This window comes from Harmonia axyridis, chromosome 4 (assembly GCF_914767665.1).
Source record: "Harmonia axyridis chromosome 4, icHarAxyr1.1, whole genome shotgun sequence".
In the NCBI taxonomy this organism is placed as follows: Eukaryota; Metazoa; Arthropoda; class Insecta; order Coleoptera; family Coccinellidae; genus Harmonia; species Harmonia axyridis.
In genome coordinates this window covers 32,447,569-32,470,589 of record NC_059504.1, presented here as the reverse complement: position 1 = coordinate 32,470,589, position 23,021 = coordinate 32,447,569, and the positions used below count along the sequence as shown (strand labels likewise).

The following is a 23,021-nucleotide window of genomic DNA, read 5'->3' as shown; positions in this document are numbered from 1 at the left end:
GTAAAAATTTTCGTTGTTCATCTTTGCGCGAATTCTGCAATTTCATGTTTTGGAAATCTTGGGGGTAATTACCCCCAGTACCCCCCCATTTCTACGCCCTTGCATATAACATTTCCCATGTTTTGGGTAAAATCTCTGAACCTCACATTATTGTATATACAGAATTGTCGGTCGAATAACTAAAATACATATTGTAGAATTTTTGAGTCGGTGGGGCAAATGAAGATGTGGTTTTGTTTGTTACAAAGCTTAGATGTGTGATTGTATGCACTAAAATTTATCGAGTGAAAAAAATCATCTAGTTTCAAGTTCTTTTAAATCTGATGACCGCATGATTCATATTTAAAACACCGAAACTCTATACAATTTTCCTAATAGATACAGAAAACCTTATCTTTTTCTCGAATATGCAATCGGAAAGTACGGAATGTCCCTCTCGAATTTCTCATATCTATTTATCGTGGAGACCGAGATCGGAAGTGACCACAAGAGATAAGACATTTCCTTCCTTGAAACAATTCTATTATTTTTAACGCTTAGATGAAAGGTTCGTAACGTTGAAAAATGTCTAAAAGATCGTACGATGTATCATCTTCCAGGGTGGGAAGTTTTTCTGCAACAAGAAAGGACAACTCTTTTTCCTCTTTTTTGTGTACATTGTTAGTGGTATTAGTTATTTGTGGAATGCTATTGTTACTTTCTTTTTCTCTCAAGAAAGGCGATCATGAAAAGGTAAACTTTTTTTATATTAAAATGAAAAATTTTTGTGTTTTTCAATTCAAGTTGAAGTAGTCTCAGTTGAGCGGGTGCTAACCTTAGTTCTTCTCTTTGCGTTCGATTTGCCGAACATTAAAATTTAAAAGACGAATGAATATCATTAATTAACTGAATGATGGAATGTTCTAACGATCATTTATATCAAAAGATTAGTAAATTACTCTATTGCCTTACGAATTATTGAAAAGAATAATAAACCTTCTCTCCGGTTTTATATACAGGGTGTCCGGTTAAATGTGGGAAATCTCTCGGATTCAGAAAAAACATAAAAAAATAAGATGACAAGTTCGCATCATTTTTTTTTCCTAGTGGCCCTCCCTACGGAGATACGGCCTCCTAAATGACGTCATTGGAAATCCATTTTACTGGAATAAATTCCAAACTACTTGATATAATTTAAGAAAATTGATATGATGAACAGTATTGAAGACCTACTGGACTCAGGACACCTCCTTGCCGTATACCCTCCGTTGTTTCGAATGATGTTCATGTCATATTTCTGCGGATGATGTAATTTATATTTTAACAATAAAGATTCTCTATGGCTTGCTGAAGTTCTTGGTTCAGTCTTCTCTTCTTCAATATTTCCCACATCTTTTGTCTTCTCACTAGGTCAAATGCTTTTACCAGATCAACGAACATGAAGTAAACATTTCTTCTACTTTTTTGCGCTTTTTAAATTATCTGTTTGGTGGTGAATATATGATCCTGCACACTTCTCCCCTTCAGAAATCCACTCTGCGTTCCGTCTAGTGTTGGTTCCATATTTTTCCTGAGTCTGTCCTCCAAAATTGCCTCATACACCTTCATTGCAGTGCTCAATAATTTCATTCACCTATAATTCGCGCAGTCTTTAGTATCTTCACTTTTATGAACGGACACTATCATCGCTTTTTTTCAATCTTTTGGAATTTGTTTCTTGCTCTAAGATCTTTGAGATATTTCTCTGAATCTTAAGTCCTCGATGCCCCACATTTTTCATAATTTCTGGAGTTAATTTATCCTATCCGGGCATTTTCCATTTTTAAGTCTTTTGGTAGCTTCCCTCACCTCTTCTATTTTCATTTGCTCTTCGTTATGTTGTTCATCATCTGAGTCGATATGTCGTATTGATTCAACTCTTCCTTGATTTCTTTTCCATCTAATAATTCCATGAAATATTTCTTCCATCTTTCCATAATTTCACTTTCTCCAACTAATATTTTATTCTTCTTGTTTCTTATTGTAGTGATCGATTTTTCTTTTCTCATATTTTTAAAAACTCTAAAAATAGCTTCTGGTTATCCTTTGCATTTTTCTCAAACTCCTTTACATATATTTTCCAACTTTCTTCTTTGATTTCTTTCACAGCCTTCTTCGCTATCTCACGCTGATCTTTGTATATTTCATAATTTTCTGGAGTTCTTTTCTTCAAGTATTCATTCCAAGCTTGTTTTCATTCTTAATTTTTTCTTTTGAATCTTCCGACCACCAATATGTAGATTTTCTATTTTCCTTCGCGGAACTTAGAAGTATTGCCTTAAAGATCTGCCATAAATCTTCCAATTTCTGTGTGTTCTTCTCTATTTCAAATCAACCCGTTTTTTCTTTGGTTTTTTCCCTATATTCTTCTGCCATTATCTTATTCTCTCAATTTGTAACTCCTGGTTTTTTCATATCTTTCAGCATCACATCCCTTCTCACTTCCTTGTCTCTCCTGTTTCTTCATTTGTGCTGCCAACATGTAATGATCACTTCTTATTTCTGCTCCTCTATATACTCCAAGATCATTTAGATCTTTTCTGTTTTCTCTTCCTATTATGAAATAATCGTTTATCGATTTTTCGTCTTTATTGCGTCCTTGTCTCGTATATTTATGATTATTTATGTTCGTAAAAGGTATTTGCAACAATCATATCATTGGCTCTACATAAATCTATGATTCTATTTCCATTATTGGTTTTCTTCGCTTCCCCATATTTCCGACGATTCCATTGTTATCTCTTTCAATCCCAACTCTTCCATTCAAGTCTCCACATATAATAATCTTTCCTGTACATTTTTCTATCACTAAGTTCATGTCTTCTCAAAATTTGTCCTTATCTTCTGCCTTTGCATCCTCATTTGGTCCATAGGCTATTATTAGTGATATTGTTACACTTTTCTGGCTCTTAATTTTTATCATGAGTATTCTCTCCGAATATGTTTCCCATTTGTCCATACAATCTACCATTTCCTTATGTATAATACATCCAACTCCAGCAGCTCCATGTTTGTCTTGTTTTACTCCTCCAAATATCAGCACATGCCCATTTTTCATAATATGCTCTCCCTTTCCCTCCTTTTTGGTCTCTGTTATTGCCAATATATCTACACCATATTTTTAAATTTCCATAATCAGGTCCAATTCTCTAACATATATAACCCTCGTACATTCCAGGTTGCTAATTTCAAATTTTTCTGTTGTAACTGTCCGCTCTATTCATCTTTCTGAGCGATTTTCTAATTGTGTCCTGTTGTATTTGCGTTACCTTCTCCTTTTTTTGCACTGTCGTAACCGAATTCCTTCCCTCCACTATCTTATTCTTCAGTTTTGTGAAGGCAATCATTCCTTCTGAACTACTTTCTGTTTCTTCAGTCCTTGATTTTCCTCGTTCCAAATATATTGTTGTCCATCTACCCATATTTTTTTGTAACCGATATTAACTTTCGACCCTTTTTCTTCTCTGCTTATTCCTACTATTCTTTTTTGAATTTCAATTTTTTTCCATGTTAAATCATTTTCAATTTCAACTTCTATTCCTTTCAATTTGTTCTTTGACTTCATTATGTTCTGCTCCTGATCCCAATCTTGAATTTGGGCTATTATCATTTCGCTCTTTCTTCCTCTATTTATTTTGAATGCTTTCGTTATCACCACCTGGGTTTTCAGTTCTCCTGTAATACATTTTTTCACCTCTTTTTTTCATTACAATCCTTTACCATCTAATTCTTGATAATGAAAAATATTAATATAAAAAATATTATTTTTCTTCATCCTTTTCTCCTCTTTTTCAGCTTTATCTTCCAGAATTTTGATTCAGTTTTCCAGCATTTCCCTTTCAGATTCCCTTTCCTTTTTCCTCATTTTTTGTTTTATATCATTTATTTCCGATCTCACATCTTCAGTATTCTTTCTCATTTCTAGTTTCATCTCTTCCATCATTCTTTTGAATAGTATCTTCAAACTATTGACATCCATTTCGTCGCCTTTCTTCATCTGTTTGGCTTCAGGTGATCTCAATACCTTCTTTATTATTCTCGACCAGTCTTCCTCTTTCTCTTCAAACCTCTACCTTTTCATGTCACCTCCGCTCATTAGAGATAGGGATGTTATGAAAAAAACCAAACAGGTTCTTCGCAACAGGTTAGCTCAGCCTAATCCAGGTGTTATGAAACACAATAAAGAAACTTACACTTTGTTCTATTTACAGTCTTTAATGATGAAGAGAAATGAAATAATTGTGATGTGAGTACACAGACTACTAAACATTAAACAAAACAACCTTACTCTGCTACAGACGTAACCAAAACGACAGATGCTAGAGATTACACAGATTACACTCTAATGAAACATTTTTGTTACCACATTTTCCATAAAAAGAGCACCGCCTATTTTATGGACCACTTCAGGTTGCTATTCTCTCGAATGATCACAACTACAATAAGTGTTAGATGAAAGACTTTTGCTAATATTTTTCAATCATTCAAATATTTTTACCAAACACTTCTCACACTATTAATACATATCTTTCCATTCTCTCTCGAGCCACTTTTTCGGAAAAGAACAATATTTTATAGTGTTTTCTGAATTATGAAAAGAATTGTAACAACCAACTACACAACAGTGAACTCTTGAATTTCGTGCAGTAAAATTTAAATCCATAGTTTCAGAATTCATATATCAGTTATTGAAAATAAAATCAACTCAAAAATCCTCAGAATCTCCAAAAAAATAGATTTCAACACCACTTTAGCAGGCAAAACACATGAATTCTTTACTATAAAACATGTTTAATTTTGCCACGGAGGTCGCCACATACGAATGCGCACATCCCCTATACCATAGATAAGTATATATAGATGTGCAACTCCCGATCGAAGCGCCTCCAATCGAAGTCATCGAAGTGTCTTCCAACTAGGAAAAAAGGTTTTTTGAAAGCTGGTAATAGGTACTGATAATACTAATACTGATAATACAGATAGTGCCGATAATGGTGCCATCTATTAGCAATTTGGGTAGTGGAGCCATTAATCGTGATGAAATTATAATTCCAAAAAAAGTATAATTGATTTATTCCGTTATGATAGATACATACGATAGATAGGTCATTACAGATTTTACAAAGTATAAAAAATAAAATGACTTCTTAATCAAACTTACCATAATTAAATTAACATACATTCTCAGATTTCCTATATATTCACAAACTATAACAGCATTTGAAATTGGAAATATCTTTATCGATCATTTCGCCAAAAGTCAGCTCAGTTTTTATAACTTCCTGAGAAGTTGTTAAAGGAACTTCTAAGAAGGTTGTTGATTCTTGTGCCTTATTCAAGGTAATTTCTGCTCTAATTATATCATTATCGAGCAATTGATCACAGGAATTTGGACAGAATAGTACAGAATCTATTATATCATTATTATTAGGGTCATTCACATAATCTGAAAGGAGAAGAATGTTCACATAAATTATTATTGTCCGTGAACAAATGGCCATCGACCTAGTGTGTTGCAGCCTGATTTAAATTATTGCTGTATGTTAGAATTGAAATGAATTACCTTGTAAATTGAGTGTTGGTAGAAAAAACTTCGTAATCGTACCTAAGCAAATTATGTTCCGAAAATTGAAGTCAGATATGATATGAAGAAAAAGAGTAATCTTTAATCAGAAGTTCTGAGAACTGGTATTTATATAGTCGGAAGACACTCCGTTAGTCAGTTGGTGTCGCTTCGATTGGGAGTTAAACCCCCCTGCATTATACCGCTGGCTATTCAGTTACAGCTTACCGTTCTGATTCTGCTTCGGTTTATTTTGAAATGTTGAATCTTCCTTAACCTCACTATTTATGGTGTTTCTTTAGGAGTTTATTTCTCTATTCTTTTTTATCTTATGGACCACAATCTTTCAACTCAACTTACACCTCCACTTCCACTTTCCTTTTAATATTTTGCGTTTTCCTTCCAATTTCACCGAAAACAAATACCCTGTGACACGATCGTGTTAACCGATTACGCATCGACCATATATTCACATTCAAATTCCAGTTTTATTGTATTAATTGGATATAAAGATTTGAAAACATTGAGTGATTTTTGAACATAACTTTCGATTCTAGGAATACAAACGTGACAAGAAAGCGTATGAAAGGCTAATGCATGGTAGAACAACACCTAATAAAAATGAGGATACAACTACAGAAAATGATATGAGTGATATAGAAATTACAGACCAAATTGTAAAAACTACCGAAATTGGACCACACAAAGAATCTACTTTGAAAAACACTTTAATTATAACCACAGACTTGCAAGGTCCGACTCCAGAATCGAACGAAGAATTGAGTACAGAAACGGAATCGATTGCAACGATTGTACCGAAGACAGAATTAATAGCCTCTCAAAAAACAACGATGACCACAGAAACAACATTGCTTACAGAAAAAATATTGAACATTGAAACATCTTCGAATGAGGAAGCTAAGTATACTACAGAAGCAACAACCAACATAGAAACAAAATTAATTACAGATATGTCTACTGTAGAATCAACATCAACTGAAATTACAAAACCGATAACGACTATATCTACTTCAGATTCAACATCTACAAATAATATAGAACTAGAAACTGATAATTATCATTCATCCTCAACAACAGAAGCAATATCGAGCATGGAAACAATGTTGACTACAGAAGCAACATCGAACATGAAAAAAACGTCTACTAAAGAAGCAACATCCACTATTGAAACAACGTTGACTACAGGAGCAACATCGAACATGGAAAAAACGTTTACTAAAGTAGCAACATCCACTATGGAAACAACGTTGACCACAAAAGCAACATCGAACATGGAAACAACCTTGACTACAGAAAAAAATTTGAATAAAGAAACAACTCCCAATGAAGAAACAACATTTCGTACAGAAGCAACAACCATCATAGAACAAAAATCGACTGAAATAACAAAACCGACGACAGATGTATCTACAGAAGAATCCACCACTGTACTTACATCTACAAGTAGTCAAGAAATAGAAACTGATAATTATTATTCATCAACATCTCTGCCATTGAAAAATACAAGGTATTAAAAATTATCTATTCCTTATTGCTTTTTGATATCCGATCATTTTTTGAGTTAGAACTATTCAGGAGGACACTACGGGGATATCGAAAATCGTTAGAAATACAGTGTGGCTTATATTATTCATTGCGTTATTTAGGAATGACTGTGTTAGTCTAAATATCCCTAATGATTCTCGAGATATCTCGAAAAAACTAAAATTCGAGATTTTCTTTTTTTCTTATTTTATATATATATATATATATATATATATATATATATATAAAATAAAATAAGAAAAAAAGAAAATCTCGAATTCGAATTTTTAATTGTTGATATATATATATATATATATATATATATATATATATATATATATATATATATTTATATATATATATCAACAATTTTTAATTACCAATATACAACAATAGTTATAATATGATAAGGGGTGTGGGAAAATTGATAAGTGTTATAATTTCACTCTTCTTTATTTCATTTAGTCGACGTTTCGATCCCGATGGGGACCTTCTTCAGGACTCTACAATAGCAATAGAAAACAGTCAAAAACATGGCAATCACAAAACATGTAAAAATAGTACATACCGAAATACAGAGTTGTAAAGATCTTATTTGAACACAATTCAATAGCTCTCAAGAAAGCAATGAACAAGAACATCAACAAATTTAGCGAAAAAATAATATCATATACCGAATCTAACTGTTAACACGTCTTACGAGCTACTCCTTAATCGTTGCATATTTTCTTCGAGAAATACCGATCTTTTTATAGTGAATTTTTGAGTGATGGTTCCTGTGCTTCCTGAGTTCGCCCTGACTTGTTCATTGTTTACTAAATATACGCAGTTCCATTGCGTCGATAACCCCTCCAGCTGCGCGTGATACCTACGTTGCGTCGGTACGCTTCGCTTCGTTTTCCGCTTGGTTTGTTTGCCTGCCGCTCAGTACCTTTCTTGCTTTGACGGGAGAACTATACAAGTCTGCTTCCAAACTCAACAGCGTGGGCGTCGTAAGTCTTCGCACTGTTGGCAGGGACGTTTTCACATTGTTAGGTCATATAAACTTAAATCCTTCATCTATTTACCTCCCTATTCCTTCCCGTGGCCAACCTTATCTGTGTAAGTCTCTCTTATCGGCCCAAGAGAGTGAAGTTCGTAAATTCCCTTTCCACCTTTCCATTTAACCCAGAATATACAGTAGGAAAATGGCTAAATGCCATATATGCTCGAAACAAACAGCCTCCACTAAATTCACAAATTGTTCTAAATGCAAGAAACATTTTCATGTGGAGTGCTTGTGTTTGCTGCCTGATGAGTTGAGTCTGATTGATAAAGATTGGATCTGTAGCTATTGTAAGAAGGAGGGTCGTTCACTTCGTAGTGGATCGGTATCATCCCCTTCCCAGCATCTGAATAAACCGGTCTCGACTTTAAACTCACAGTCTTCCTCGGCTTCCTCACTCAGTGGTGATCAATTCGCTGCCATTATGGCAAAATTAAACGAAATGTCTCTTGATATGTCTACCATAAAATCCACCCAACTAGCGATACAGTCAGATTTATCCGAGTGCAAGTCTGTTTTGAAGGAACATTCTGAGGATTTGCGCCGTCATGAGAGCCTTCTCGATGAACATTCCAACTCCATCATTAAGCACGAAACTGATATCAAGGCCTGCACTTCTAAAATGCGGAGTTTAGAGGAATCGAATGAACAACTTTCTGTCGCGATTGATAACGCCAGCACCAAAATATCCGAGATTGAGATTCAGCCGGCTGAAATGTTGGAACGCTTACGTAGGTCCCACAACATACTGATTCGCGGAATTCCTGAGGCTGGCCCCGCGGATGACGAGGCGAGTGTTTCTCAAGTTCTCGACCGCGTGAATCCAGATGCTAATTCGCAACGTACCTCCATCTCTAGAATAGGAGTATCGACTAACAACCGTCCAAGAATTCTCAAAGTATCTTTCAACAACCCACTGATAGTCACGAGAATTCTCAAAGACAGGCGAGTCATCGCCAGCGTACGCGACTGGCGGAAATATAGCATTACTGACGATAAAACACCTTTACAAGTAAAAGAGCTCAATGATTTGCGTGCCGAACTAAAGCACAGAATCGACGCGGGCGAGTCTAACATCAACATCAAATATATCTCCGGTAAGCCTACTATCACAAAGATCTCCACTTCTAAGAGCGCAAAAAACTAGACATTCTCCATGAGTGGACCATCCTTTATACCAACGCACAGTCTCTGTTCTCCAAGTACTTGGAATTGTTAGCTTATGTGGACGTCCATCATCCAACTTTCATCTTGATTGCGGAATCCTGGCTTCATCCTGGTATTCCAGACTCACTGGTTTCCATACCCGGTTATTCGATTTATAGGCAGGACAGTACAACAACTGTGGGTCATGGTGGTGTTTGCATGTATGTGGCCACGAATATCTCTTTATCTTTTTCTCTGAAAGTAACTAACCTTGACCTGCCAGGAATTGACAATATATTCCTTGATCTGTTGGAGGAGAAGTCTTGCTTCTTCACCATCGGCTGCATTTATCGACCTCGCCCTTGCCAATCCGATACTTCACTGGCTGCTCATCTGGGTACTCTTTCCACGACCAAGCGCAATCTATATATAGCTGGTGATTTCAACATGCCCGATGTTGAATGGCCTATGACATCAAAGACCTATAATTCGGCATCTAGCGTTTATGTAGACGCTATCCGCGACTACAACCTCTTTCAACTGGTGGACTTTCCTACGCGCTTTCGCAATTTGCAGACTCCTTCTCTTCTAGATCTATTGCTAACGAACGATACTGACCTTGTTTCCAAGATTGAACAATATCCACCCTTAGGCAAATCAGACCACATTATCTTACTCTCCACCATTCATATGAGATCACGTACACCATCCAATAGGTCAAGAAAACATTTGAAAATCATAGACTATCATCAACTTTGTCTGAGACTGGGGGACGTCGATTGGAGTACACTTCTTGCGCCCAATACTGATACTGAGGAGATGTGGGCTGTTTTTACCACAACCCTTCTAAACTTGACCAATGAATGCTCATCTGTGAGAAATATTGTTTACATACCAGCTAAGCCCTGGATCGATCAAAATATCCTTAGACTAATACGTCACAAGAAGTCCATATGGCAACGTTACCTACGTCATAAGCAAGTAAGAGACTACGAAGACCATCGACGTTTCTCCAATTCACTTTCATCACTAATTGCCGATTCCAAAAGGGAATTTGAATCCAATCTAATACATTCTAAGAACAATAAAAAGTTTTTCAAATACGTCAGATCAACCCTTAATTCTAAAGTTGACATACCATTGGTTCGCAATTCTAGCAATACTCCTTGCTCCTGTCCCGAGGAGACGGCAAACGTCCTAGCTGATTCCTTTGCTGCCTCTTTTACAAGAGGAGCCCACCAACTTCCAAGATTGAACGTTGAGAGGAATTCTTCTGAAATAACAGAGTCTTCTTTCGACCCTGCAGTCGTTGAAGCCCATTTATCTGCACTCAATGTTAACTCCTCTCCTGGTGCGGATGGTATCACTGCTAAAATACTCAAGGAATGTGCCCAACCTCTTTCGTATCCTCTTTCTATTTTGTACAAACGTTCACTTCAAACATCCTGCCTACCCTCTGCTTGGCGTAATGCACTTGTAACGCCAATTTTCAAGAAGGGAGATAAACGTGACGCAGAAAATTATCGTCCAATTAGTCTGGTTCCGATTGTGGCAAAGGTGTGCGAGAAGATCATCTTGAGTGGTGTCCTTGAGTTTGCACTTAGCGGTAACCTTATTCCCGAATGTCAACACGGCTTCCTTCCTGGTAGATCAGTCATTACTAACCTCCTTGAGTGCGTAAACTCCTGGTCCGAGTCCCTTGATAAGGGCTGTCCAGTCGACATTGTTTATCTGGATTTTTCTCGGGCATTTGACCGTGTACCACATGATCTTCTCTTACATAAACTCGAACATCTTGGGGTCCGCGGCCGCCTGCTTTCTTGGATTGAAGCATTTCTTACCGATCGAACCTTCCAGGTTCGAGTCGATAAATCTCTCTCTTCGGCGAGACCTGTTGGAAGTGGAGTTCCACAGGGTTCTGTTTTGGGTCCACTACTTTTTCTCCTCTACATCTCTGATTTACCCAAGATCTTCAACTCTCAGTGTTCCCAATTTGCCGACGATACCAAATTATTCGGTAACCCCAACTTGGCAGCTCATCTGATTCAGGAGGACATGGAGAAATTGAACCATTGGTGCCAGGAGTGGAGGTTGCCTCTGAACTACGAGAAGTGTGTTGTTCTGCACTTGGGTGCTCGCAATCCCCGTCGTCAGTACTATATAAACAACAACCCCATCGCTACTTGTAGTAGTCATGCTGACCTTGGTGTAATTATGTCAGAGAATCTAAGCTGGTCCGACCACATTCTTCAAGCGGTAAACAAGGCCAAAAGAACTTTATTTATGGTTCAGAAAGCTTTTGGTAGATGTGATCCCTCCACCTGTGCTATCCTTTATAAACTTTACGTGAGACCCATACTGGAGTTTGCTGGCCCTGTGTGGAGTCCATCATTGAGTAGAGACTCGGCATTGTTGGAGAGCGTCCAGCGACGGGCAACTCGTTTGCCCTACGGCATCTTACGTCCCAGTTATGGTGAAAGACTGTCCATCATGAATCTGTCCACGTTTGATGACAGGAGGCTGCGTGGTGATCTCATCATTACTTTTCGTGCTCTTCACAACTTTTTTGGAGTTGACCTCAGTGGTCTCTTCAAGTTGAACCTGGACGACCGTCTGCGAGGTCACGCTTTCAAGCTGAGGAAGGAAAGTTTCAAAACATCCCAAAGACAGTTCTTCATCACAAACCGCGTGTTTACCGTTTGGAACTCTTTACCTTCATCGGTGGTGAACTCAGTTTCTGTGAACTCTTTTAAAAACAACTATGACACCTGGTTTCGTCGCGAGTGAGTGCTACTTGTGGAGCTGTGAATTACTTTTTCTTTTGTAATGCATTTTTTTTAAGTTTCGGTGTATTTTTTTCATATATTTTAATTTTTGTGAGTTTATAGGCTTGGCCTCAACTCTTTACCTTGTAATAATAATAATAATAATAATAATAAAAAAGATCTGATATTTCGTTAGCACAAGAGTAGAAATCAATTATCATATGTAAATAAGGTAAACAGAATAATCAACAAAATGAGAGGTTGTCAAAAATGTTGTCAACCAGACTTGCCACATTTGCCACATTTGTCATGTGCGTGTATTCTGTGGCAAGTCTGGTTGACAACATTTTTGACAACCTCTCATTTTGTTGATTATTCTGTTTACCTCATTTACATATGATAATTGATTTCTACTCTTGTGCTAACGAAATATCAGATCTTTTTTCGCTAAATTTGTTGATGTTCTTGTTCATTGCTTTCTTGAGAGCTATTGATTTGTGTTCAAATAAGATCTTTACAACTCTGTATTTCGGTATGTACTATTTTTACATGTTTCGTGATTGCAATGTTTTTGACTGTTTTCTATTGCTATTGTAGAGTCCTGAAGAAGGTCCCCATCGGGATTCGAACGTCGACTAAATGAAATAAAGAAGAGTGAAATTATAATACTTATCAATTTTCCCACACCCCTTATCATACTTATAACTATATATATATATATATATATATATATATATATATATATATATATACATCTATACATCTATCTGAAATGCCTTGGCAAATTCTGCCCGGCACTAAGAGATACCAACCCTATAAGGTGAAAAAAAAAAAAAAAAAATATATATATATATATATATATATATATATATATATATATATATATATATATATATATATATATATATATATATATATATATATATATATATATATATATATATTCCTGCAGCATCTGCAGGAACTCCAGCTTCCCAACAATGCTATCTGTTGGATGCAGAAGGCCGTTGTACTGGGGACGGTTAACATCATCCGCCAGGTGCTTTACTCCTATTGAAGGTGACGACAGGATTTTTACCTTGGTGCTCCCACCCGGTTGATCCTATATAACCACGAAAGTGTGAAGGGGAAAAAAAAAAAAAAAAAAAAAATATATATATATATATATTCGGCTCTGAGAGTTCGGTGGTATCTCGTAATTCCCGGAAAGGTGATTGAAAAAAAAAAAAAATATATATATATATATATATATATATTCGGGTTGAAGCCATTATCCAAAAAAGGGATTCTAATTGTTTGTTAGATTTTTTTTCTGTTTTCATTGTTTCAGAGACGTGATAGTCAATTCCTTTTCTTATGGATGTCATATTGGTTCTCTTTATGAGGTGATTGAGAAAAAAATACGAGAACAACAATGTATCACACTCTACAAAAATATCGAGTCTAGCTACGCACTTATAACGCTCGTAATAAATATGACGGTTCGAGAAATCTTGGCATATCGCTTTGGGGATGTTTGGATGCAATAGTTAACATAGAAATTATTTATCATCTCGCCCTGATAATTATTGGAATATATATTTGAGTTTTATAAAAACAGAGTATTCACTAATACACAGATGATGATATTAATCGTTTATTCTCAAGACACTCTAGTAAGTCTAACTCTATCTCTAACAAGCACAGTTCAGAAGGCAGAACCAAAAGGGCTTAAAACACTAAGGTTATGTCCCTGACGTTCGCTCTCGATCATCGAAGATCTATTCTTGTTTTCTCTCTCGATGGCCCTCGATGGCCTCGCCACGCGCAGACTCGCAGCGCCACCGTACGACATGAAGTAAAACTTCAAGTGTAGGTTTGGTTGTCTCTCGTAATTTGTTCGAATGAAGTAATATTCTAACACTCCCTCCCTTCATCGAACTGCAACCAGCATTCTCTACTCCAAGTCTAATCTATAAACAGAACTCAATTAGTTTATACTCTAGTCTCTAGAAATACTCTGAAAACAAAAATTCAATGAGTTAGTATGAAATCATTAGTTTTTGAGTTAATCTCTTAGGACCGTCTGATAGTAAAGGTTTTGTCATTATGTCAGCCACATTCTCTTTAGTTGGAATCCATCTCACTGTGATTTTCTTATCTTCAACACATTGTTTGAAATCACCATGTGTTTTAACCATATGTCTTCTAAGTCCAGATTTCTCTCTATGTAGTAGGTCGTCATTTATTACCTCTAAATGATCATCAAATACTTTTAGTTTGTGACTACCATCTTTCTTGGTGCAGTCTCCAGCGGATTTGTTATCACACCAGACTGTTGTAGGAAACATCAGTTTTCCTATCACAAATCTAAGTACCTTTTCAAGAATTATTAATTCTTGATAGGCATTATTCATGGCTAGGTATTCGGCTCTACAAGTGGACAATGTGACATAGGTTTGATTATGGCTTCTCCAAGCTATTACATCTTCAAACAATCTAATAACATACCTTTCAGTTGATGACAAGTCGGTATGGACTCTAAATGTTGCATCGGCAAATGCCTCTAAGTATTAAGTTTGAGCGGTGAATTTAAGACTTAAATTCACAGTACCTTTCAAATACCTGAAGATTCTTTTTACACCTTTCCAATCAGCTTCGATCGGCTTCATTTGTTTTCTCGTTAAATAGTTAACAGCAAATGTAGTGTCTACCATTTGATGGATACATCAAGCTATAAATCTCTTCTCTATAAGGAACTCTTTTCATCTCTATAAGGAACTCTTTTCATCTTTAGTTTATCTGAGTCATTTTGTAGATTCTCCGATTGATTTCTCTTAATCCTGTTTTCTACCTGTCTGGTTACCATAGGAGTATTTTGAGCATTGCAGTCATTCATATTTGATCTATCTAATATATTTATGGTATAATTTGATTGATTGATTTATATACCTCTCTTCTCGGTTTCTCTTTATATTCATATCATTTCTCCTCCATGTATATAAACAAGGTCCATGTATATCATTCTCTGAACCAAGTTTCTAGATCTCTTCAGTGAATCTCTTATTACATCTCTTTGGACTTATCTTCATTCCATATAGGGCTTTCCGGAGTTTATATACATAAGATCGTTTGATCTCATTGTCAATGTCTACTCCATCAAGAATCTCCATATAGATCTCCTCTATAGTGCCATTTAAAAAGGCAGGTTTTTACTTCTGATTGACAAACATGTAAATCATACTCATTAATTATTGTAGCTCTAATTACAGGAAGTCTGATGTCATAGATATTTTTGACCTTAAAGCCTCGTATGACTAATCTTACTTTGTATCATATAAGACCATTTGCCTCTAATTTTCTCTCGAATACCATTTCGGGTCTATAATATTTGCCCGTTTTACAGATATTTGAAGATACTTTTTATCTACCAATATCCAAACCTTATTTTGTATCATGGAATCAATTTCTTCTTTTATAGCTTCCTCGAAATTTTTGGTTCTCTATTAAATGAAGAAATAAGACAAAGCCTCATATCTTCATCTCTATCGGTTTTCTCCTATTTACCTAAAATAATAATATTAATAGCTGATCTTTATTGATAACTAGTTATCCAAAGGCAATCGACCGAGGTCGTTCATCCCACTTTCTAAAATACTATTCTTTGAGTAATTAAAAAACCTTGCATAGCTTACGTCCTCTACAGTTTTCTCTAAGTGTAGCAGGGTACTGGCTTTTTTATCGGCAGTTCCCTTATTTTGGCTCTTTCGAGTTTTTCATCCAATCCCAGTCAATTATATTTTCCTGGGTTTCTAATTTTTCTTTAGAGTCATCAAGTTGTTCATTTCTATAAACATCTTTGTAGACAAGTTTCTCGTTAAATCTCACATGTTCAGATTCAATGGACTTTCTCGAGCTTGAATGCCACGTCAAGTATCCTGTAGCGGTATAACCCACTAGGACAGCTTTCAGGGCACATTCTCCAAATATCAAGCTGGGTTTTGGAATCTTAATGTATGCGAACATCACAATACACAATAATACTTACAAATACATCCAATACATCCACATCTCTCAATTTGATCAAAGTGGCATTTTGCATTTGGTGCAAACTTTGTCAATGGTGTTTGATATCTGATAGACTTGTGTGTTCTGTTGTACACATCTATAGATGCATCAACACCAATATCCCACATACTCTTAGGTAGTCTGGAATCAAACATGCATGTACGAACCTTCTTTTGGATCGTCGAGTTAAACCTCTCCGCTCTCTCGTTCTCTATATTTTCTCAACTCAGTACTTCTGGGAATTTCCTTTCGGTAAATCTGTACCTTGATCTGACCTGATATAATATACCTTCTCATTTTTCTCCAACAAGTTTCTTGTTGATATTAAGAATTTCTCTAATGCTTCAGCCAACTCATCTTCTGTTTTAATGAATATGCTTTAGCAAGTCTCCAATAGTCTTCTATGTAGACATTAATGAATCTTTACTGACCTGGATGAGATGGTGGTTTAATAAGTCCTATCGTGTCAGTGTGTGTCAACTGGTTGTTTCTCAGCTCTCATTCTGTCTCTTTAAAGTGTTATTTCTCCATTGTCGATATGATACATACTTCACGTTCAAAGTTTTGGATTGATTCCAAGTTATCGATCTGAATTACCTCTCTAGTGATATGACTGCAATCCCAATTTTTCTTGTTGCTCAGATTGTGTTTCATCTGTTTTGTCAGTTGAAACTTGTGCACTTTCTCTTTAGGTGAAAAGATGAGATTATACTCTTTCTCCCTCCCAATCGCAGATTCCGGTTCTCCCTCCGAACCTTATAACTCGTTATTGGAATGTGTGTGTGATTGCAAGCTCATCTCATCTTCTTCGCTTATCGTTGCTTGACTCTCTAAAACAATCTCATTATTAACCTTATTGTAAACTCTTAGGATTTTGAATTGTCCTCTAAAACAATTTCATTATTAACCTCATTGTAAACTCTTAGGATTTTGAATTGTCCTCTAAAACAATTTCATTATTAACCTCATTGTAAACTCTTAGGACTTGTTCTCTAAAACAAATTCATTATTAACCTTATTGTAAACTCTTAGGACTTGGACATCTAAGTAAATATTGAACCCAGAGTCTGCGAGTTTACGTGAGGGAAGTAAATTCTCAGAAATCTCTTTCTCTGCAAATACGTTTTGCAATTTTTTAGTATTCTCATCTCTAGAATCTAAATATAAGATTAACTCACCCTTACCATCGATTACAATGACTGCTATCTCGTTTTATTCGCTCTCTATACTCATATTTTGGCATCTCTCAAAGTTTCTCAAAATCAGACAATCATTTACGATATGGTCTGTTGCTTCAGAATCTGCAAAGAAGTTAGCGATTGGATCAAGTTTACCTGTTTTAGTTTCTCTATGCACTATACTTCCAACCCTTCTTGCCTTGGAGCGACCCTCTTTGTTGAATCTCTTACTCTCTCTCATTCTCCTCTGGTTTACATGGCTCCGTCTCTTAGTGTTGAAACTTGGCTTGTTCATCCTACCTCTACTCGATCCTCTAAATTGAACGTTTCGTTCCTGCCACCATTGTTAATGCAATCCTCTTACTTGATTGTCCCACAACCGAAGCAGAATCACTTTCTTACTCTTTTGCCTCAAATTGCAATCAGTTGACCAGTGTCTCTCTTTGTTACAACGGAAGCATTTTAATTTATGTACCCGTTGAACTTTTGGAATCTCCTCCTCAATTTCAGACCTGTTCTCAACCTCTAATCTCTCTGATATCTCTCTCTCTCTCTCTCTCTCTCTCTCTCTGATGAAGGTCTTGATCTCGTCTAAATTACTTTCTTGGTTTGGGGTCTTTCTCCTGGTCAGATCTGCATCTCGTAACTCGGATATGACTGGTAATACAGCCTGATAAAGTGCAGATCTTAAGTTTTGAGCAGTTAGCTCAATCACACCTCACATGCTTCATACTCTCATACTATCGAGTCGAATCTTTCGCAGAAATCAGCTACTGTTTCGTGTCTCTCCATTTTGATGGAGTACAAGCGAGATCTTACTGAAGTGTGCGTCACATTTGATTCGTACTTCCTGGAGAACCTCAAACCTCTACTTACTTCAACAGGGTCTTAGATATTGAAAGTTTTCTTTTAATAATTCTCCTCAATTCTGTTTATGAAAATGTCTCATACTCAATTACTTCTCTTGGATTTGTTGGCCTCTGAAAAAGTTTGGTTACTCGTACTTGGCTCTATGACGTCCAACAAATCGTCTGTCAAAAAGCTCTGATCATAGACTGTCCATCCAGATCTTAAAATTTGAATTCTGCTCTGTAACATGGATTAATTTTAAATACCTGGGTTTTCTAATATTCTAGAATTTAACCCCAAAAATTATTCTCTTAACTCTAATCACCTCCGTAAAATGAATTAATTTTTAAAATATAGCTGGGTTTTCTCAAACTCTTAAATCTCTAAAATTTAACCTCGAAAATATTCTCATAACTCTAATTACCTCTGTAACATGCATAAATTTTTATATACCTGGGTTTTCTCATACTCTAATCTCTAATATTCTAATATTCTCTACTCTACTCTCTCTATTGTCGACAATTTCTCCTCTCTCTAAATCTCTAATATCTCAAAAAGGGGGTTTTGTGTAATGACTCTAAAATTTCTCTAGCATCTCTCATCTAGTCTCTTACGTATCACTCGTTGATACTGCTCTAGTCAGCTAAAATCAAGGATATGGGCAATTATTAATTGCATGAAAAACTTACATTGGTTCTGACAATTCTCTCTTTCCTCGTAATGCATGAAACCTATATCTTCTGCACTTACGGAAATGGTGGAATCGCTATCATAATCCACCAATGGTTTTCCTTGATTTCCTTTGGTTGCCATCTATTTCAGGATTTATGAAACAAAATATTTATATTATGTATTTTAAGATTTTTGTGCATTATATGCTCTCTTAGTACATCTACTACCAGGTATAAGATATAAAATTCTGTTTCGTGCTTCTGAATTGCCTCAGACGCACAGCAATCTGATACAATCCGAAACAGGATTATTAAGTTTTCGAGCAACACCACCTCGTACATGTACACTTTACTACAAAAGCGGTATCACGCACTGCAATGAAAACCTGTTGAGTTAGGTATGGCCATTTGTACATTATACGGGATGAATACTTGAATCCTATAATATCCCTAGCTTACAAACAAACAACACAGCACAGCAAGCATTGTATGAAAGAAGCCCTGAAATAATAGTTATCACTAATCTTACCATACTGCAGTTTTTGTAGTTTAGTGAAATAAATAATTCCTCAAATTTTTTCATCAATATATATAGTGTCAAAATATCTCAATCTCTGGATTAAGTTTATGGAATGTGAAACAACCAATTTTACATGCTCCAAGCAATGTATGCAGAATCTTCAAATCTACATGCTCCAATTCTCTAGGTGTGGTATGTAAATTCTATAAAATTATCCCATCTAAAACAGAAAGTATGTTAGCACAATTTCTAAAGTTTACATAATCTCAGGCTCTGAAAGGTTTAAATAAACACTCTAAAATTTCCTCATGTAAACCTCTCGAATGATGTATGTACATCTCTCAAATTATGACTCTGAAAAATACTCTAAATTCACATAATATAACTATCTCAAATGATGAATGTGAAATCTCTAAATTTACAAACATCTAAATCAATTTGATACAATGAGTATGCAGAATCTACATCTGCATAATCTAAATCTATAAAACATCTGTATATTAAAATATCTCATTTCTCTAATCTGAATCTAAATCATCTAAATCTATAAAACATGTGTATAGTAAAATATCTCATTTCTCTAATCTGAATATCTATCATCTAAATCTATAAAACATGTGTAGAGCAAAAAATATCTCATTTCTCTAAACATCCATGATCAATAACCGTTAAGAATCGAAGTTGATTCCTTCTCTAATATATAGGTAAACACATTATTTCCAAATACAATATATACTATATAACAGGAATTCTTTATTTCAGCAATGAATATGAAATGAATCATTTCCATTCACTGAACTAACTAAAATATCTCCTTTAGCCTCGTTAATTAAGTTGAAATTTCAACTTACCTCAATATTTTTCTCGTTGTGTAAACAACATATTTTCAGAATAAGTGCGCAGTTTAAAGCGTGCTGGTTCCATAACCTATTGGAATATATATTTGGGTTATATAAAAACAGAGTATTCACTAATACACAGATGATGATATTAATCGTTTATTCTCAAGACACTCTAGTAAGTCTAACTCTATCTCTAACAAGCACAGTTCAGAAGGCAGAACCAAAAGGGCTTAAAACACTAAGGTTATGTCCCTGACGTTCGCTCTCGATCATCGAAGATCTATTCTTGTTTTCTCTCTCGATGGCCCTCGATGGCCTCGCCACGCGCAGACTCGCAGCGCCACCGTACGACATGAAGTAAAACTTCAAGTGTAGGTTTGGTTGTCTCTCGTAATTTGTTCGGATGAAGTAATATTCTAACAATAATGTCAATGAAATTGAAGAAACGTTGGCTACCTGAAAGAGTATAATTTTCTTGAAAACTGATCTATATACCACTTAAACAACTCATACTTGATAATTAAGGATCACCAGCTGATGCTAAGCTTACTCACTAATACTACGTTTTTACGAAGATTCTCAAAAGCAAAAAGTTACTAACTTAATTCAAAATATTGGAATAGGCATAATAAACAATTCCCTCTACTTGGTCCATTATGAAATACTTTCCATCTTACTTAGACTAGCTTTCTAGAGCTCAATCAAAATGGAAAAAAAGGTCGTTAGGTCATAGACGTAATATCAAATGGACAGGCCCTTAGAGAGAAATTCTGGTAGAGAAATATGGAGCTAATTGGGACAACATCAAAATCATATGATCGAAGCATTGAACTCATATTCAGAAAATCGCTAATTTTTATCTCATTCTGAATTGAACACATTGTTAATCTGATTGATTTGATTTGTGAAAGTGTTGAATATTCTAATAAAAGGAATTAGTGGTAAGTATTCCGTGAAATATTTCTCGGATTTCAATAAGTTCATGAGACTTATTGATAGGCCGATTTCATGTTGGAAATTAATCGAAAGCTCACTTTTTTCTAGAGGTTAATCCATCTGCTATTGCGGAATTCAAAGTACCACAAGAACTAATTTTCAAATTAAATACCTCACATTTGTGCAGCCTTCAATTGAACAGCGAGATTTCTAGATTTGGAGGAGTTAACAACTAAGAAGAGGAAGAGCTCCATCCTGATATTTTTCAATATCCTGGATATTGAATGATTGGATAAGTTAATATCCTCCTTAGTGGAAAGTGAGAAAACCGACTGCGAAGATGTTCTTCTCCATTCGCTGATAGACTTAAATCGGACCATTTTTTAAATCATAGGTTGTAATAATAGAGAGTTATTGCAACACACAAATAAGCGATCTTTTATTACAGGATCTCTTATTTTGACATTTACGCATGCACATTGAGTCAGATATTAAGGATTGTCTAAATCTGAAATACAGGCCTCCCTTACTTTATTCAAATACAGGCGACCAACATTCATTTAAGGATCCTTTTTACAGATATCTGTTTATGCCGAATATTTGGCGTCGTTATTCAGCAAGAACTAACCTATAAATATTTGTAGCTGTTTATGTAAACAAAGTAATGAAGTAAACTTTTTGAGAAATTTTCATTTTATTTCTTGCTTTTGGGCATCTGTGGGAACCATTTCATTCGAGGAAAAAAATGTGCTCTCAATAACCAATTTTTCAAGAACTTATACGATTCTCAACGAAACATCATATTTAATTTGATCCTACTAAAAGAATTGAAAATAATACTGATGAATCCTGAATTTTATTAGAAATAAGAATAATGTAGTATTGTTATGCTACTGCATACTGAATATTATTTTTCATATCGAATACAGAGCTGTGACGAGCACTGAAAAAAAGTGCTTGAGCACTAAGCACTAAGCACTCGAAAAAAAAGGGCTTCGAGCACCAAGCACTAAGCACCGATTTTCACAAAAGACTAGCGATTACTAAGCAATTCGAATTTTCGAGCACTAAGCACTTTAGTAGGAACTGTTGGAAGTGAAGTTTTTTAATCGGAATAAATATTGTTCCTATAAACATATGGAAGAATATGGACGGATAAGATAAGAAATACAACAGAACTTTATAGAAGCGAACTGATTCAAAATAGTAAATTTTTGCGAATAAAAAAATGGGGTTATTATTTTTGAAAGATAACAATATATGCAGGATTGTCAAAATAAAAATTTATCGGCAAAATGAAAGACAACAAGTTCAAATTCTTCAAATAAGGATTTTGAATTTTTACAGGTCAATTCTTATTTGTAGAAAAATGTTTGACTATATTTAAATGAAACTGAAAATTGAATTTTCACAATATTGAATGATACTAGTTAACCAACATATAGATTGAATATCAAATATGTAGCAAATATGGAAAAGACAAATGTGACGAGTTATTATTTCATATTCGAAAACTTATGACTATATATTGTTGAGCTGTCGTTCAGCTTTATCATTTTGTCATAATGTCTGTAATTTATGAATTTTGTGCCAGAGATTGTCAAAAACAATGAGGTTCGACTCAGTGATGATGAATTCGTCCTGAAATTCGATTCTGCTCGTTCTCGGAGAGATATTTAAACTTGAAATTTTCAGGTTATTTTCGAATATCGAATGTCGCTGTTTAGTTAGTCGAAATCCGACAAGGAATTCCGTAGATATAGCCGTTCGAATATTTTTCTGAAGATTTCGAAACTTTCAATTCAATCTAAATAAACTGTTGCCTTTAGATGTTAAATAACAATTTTCAGAGTCGTAATGAATATGATGTGGATAGCTCAACCAGAAACATAAAAA

At 35.3% G+C, this 23,021-nt stretch overlaps 1 protein-coding gene across 2 annotated transcripts in view; it reads left to right on the top strand.

Moving 5' to 3' along the window:
• The first annotated feature begins 491 nt into the window (after positions 1-491).
• The window catches only part of LOC123678477, a 357,292-nt gene continuing 334,762 nt past the window's right edge, over positions 492-23,021 (top strand). Inside the window, exons 1-2 of one of the 2 annotated variants that reach the window (XM_045615515.1) lie at positions 492-732; positions 6,139-7,109. In XM_045615515.1, coding sequence (XP_045471471.1) covers positions 565-732; positions 6,139-7,109 — 1,139 coding nt within the window. In that variant the 5' untranslated portion in view covers positions 492-564. The remainder of the gene's footprint in view (positions 733-6,138; positions 7,110-23,021) is intronic. The other variant, XM_045615513.1, reaches the window with a different exon arrangement.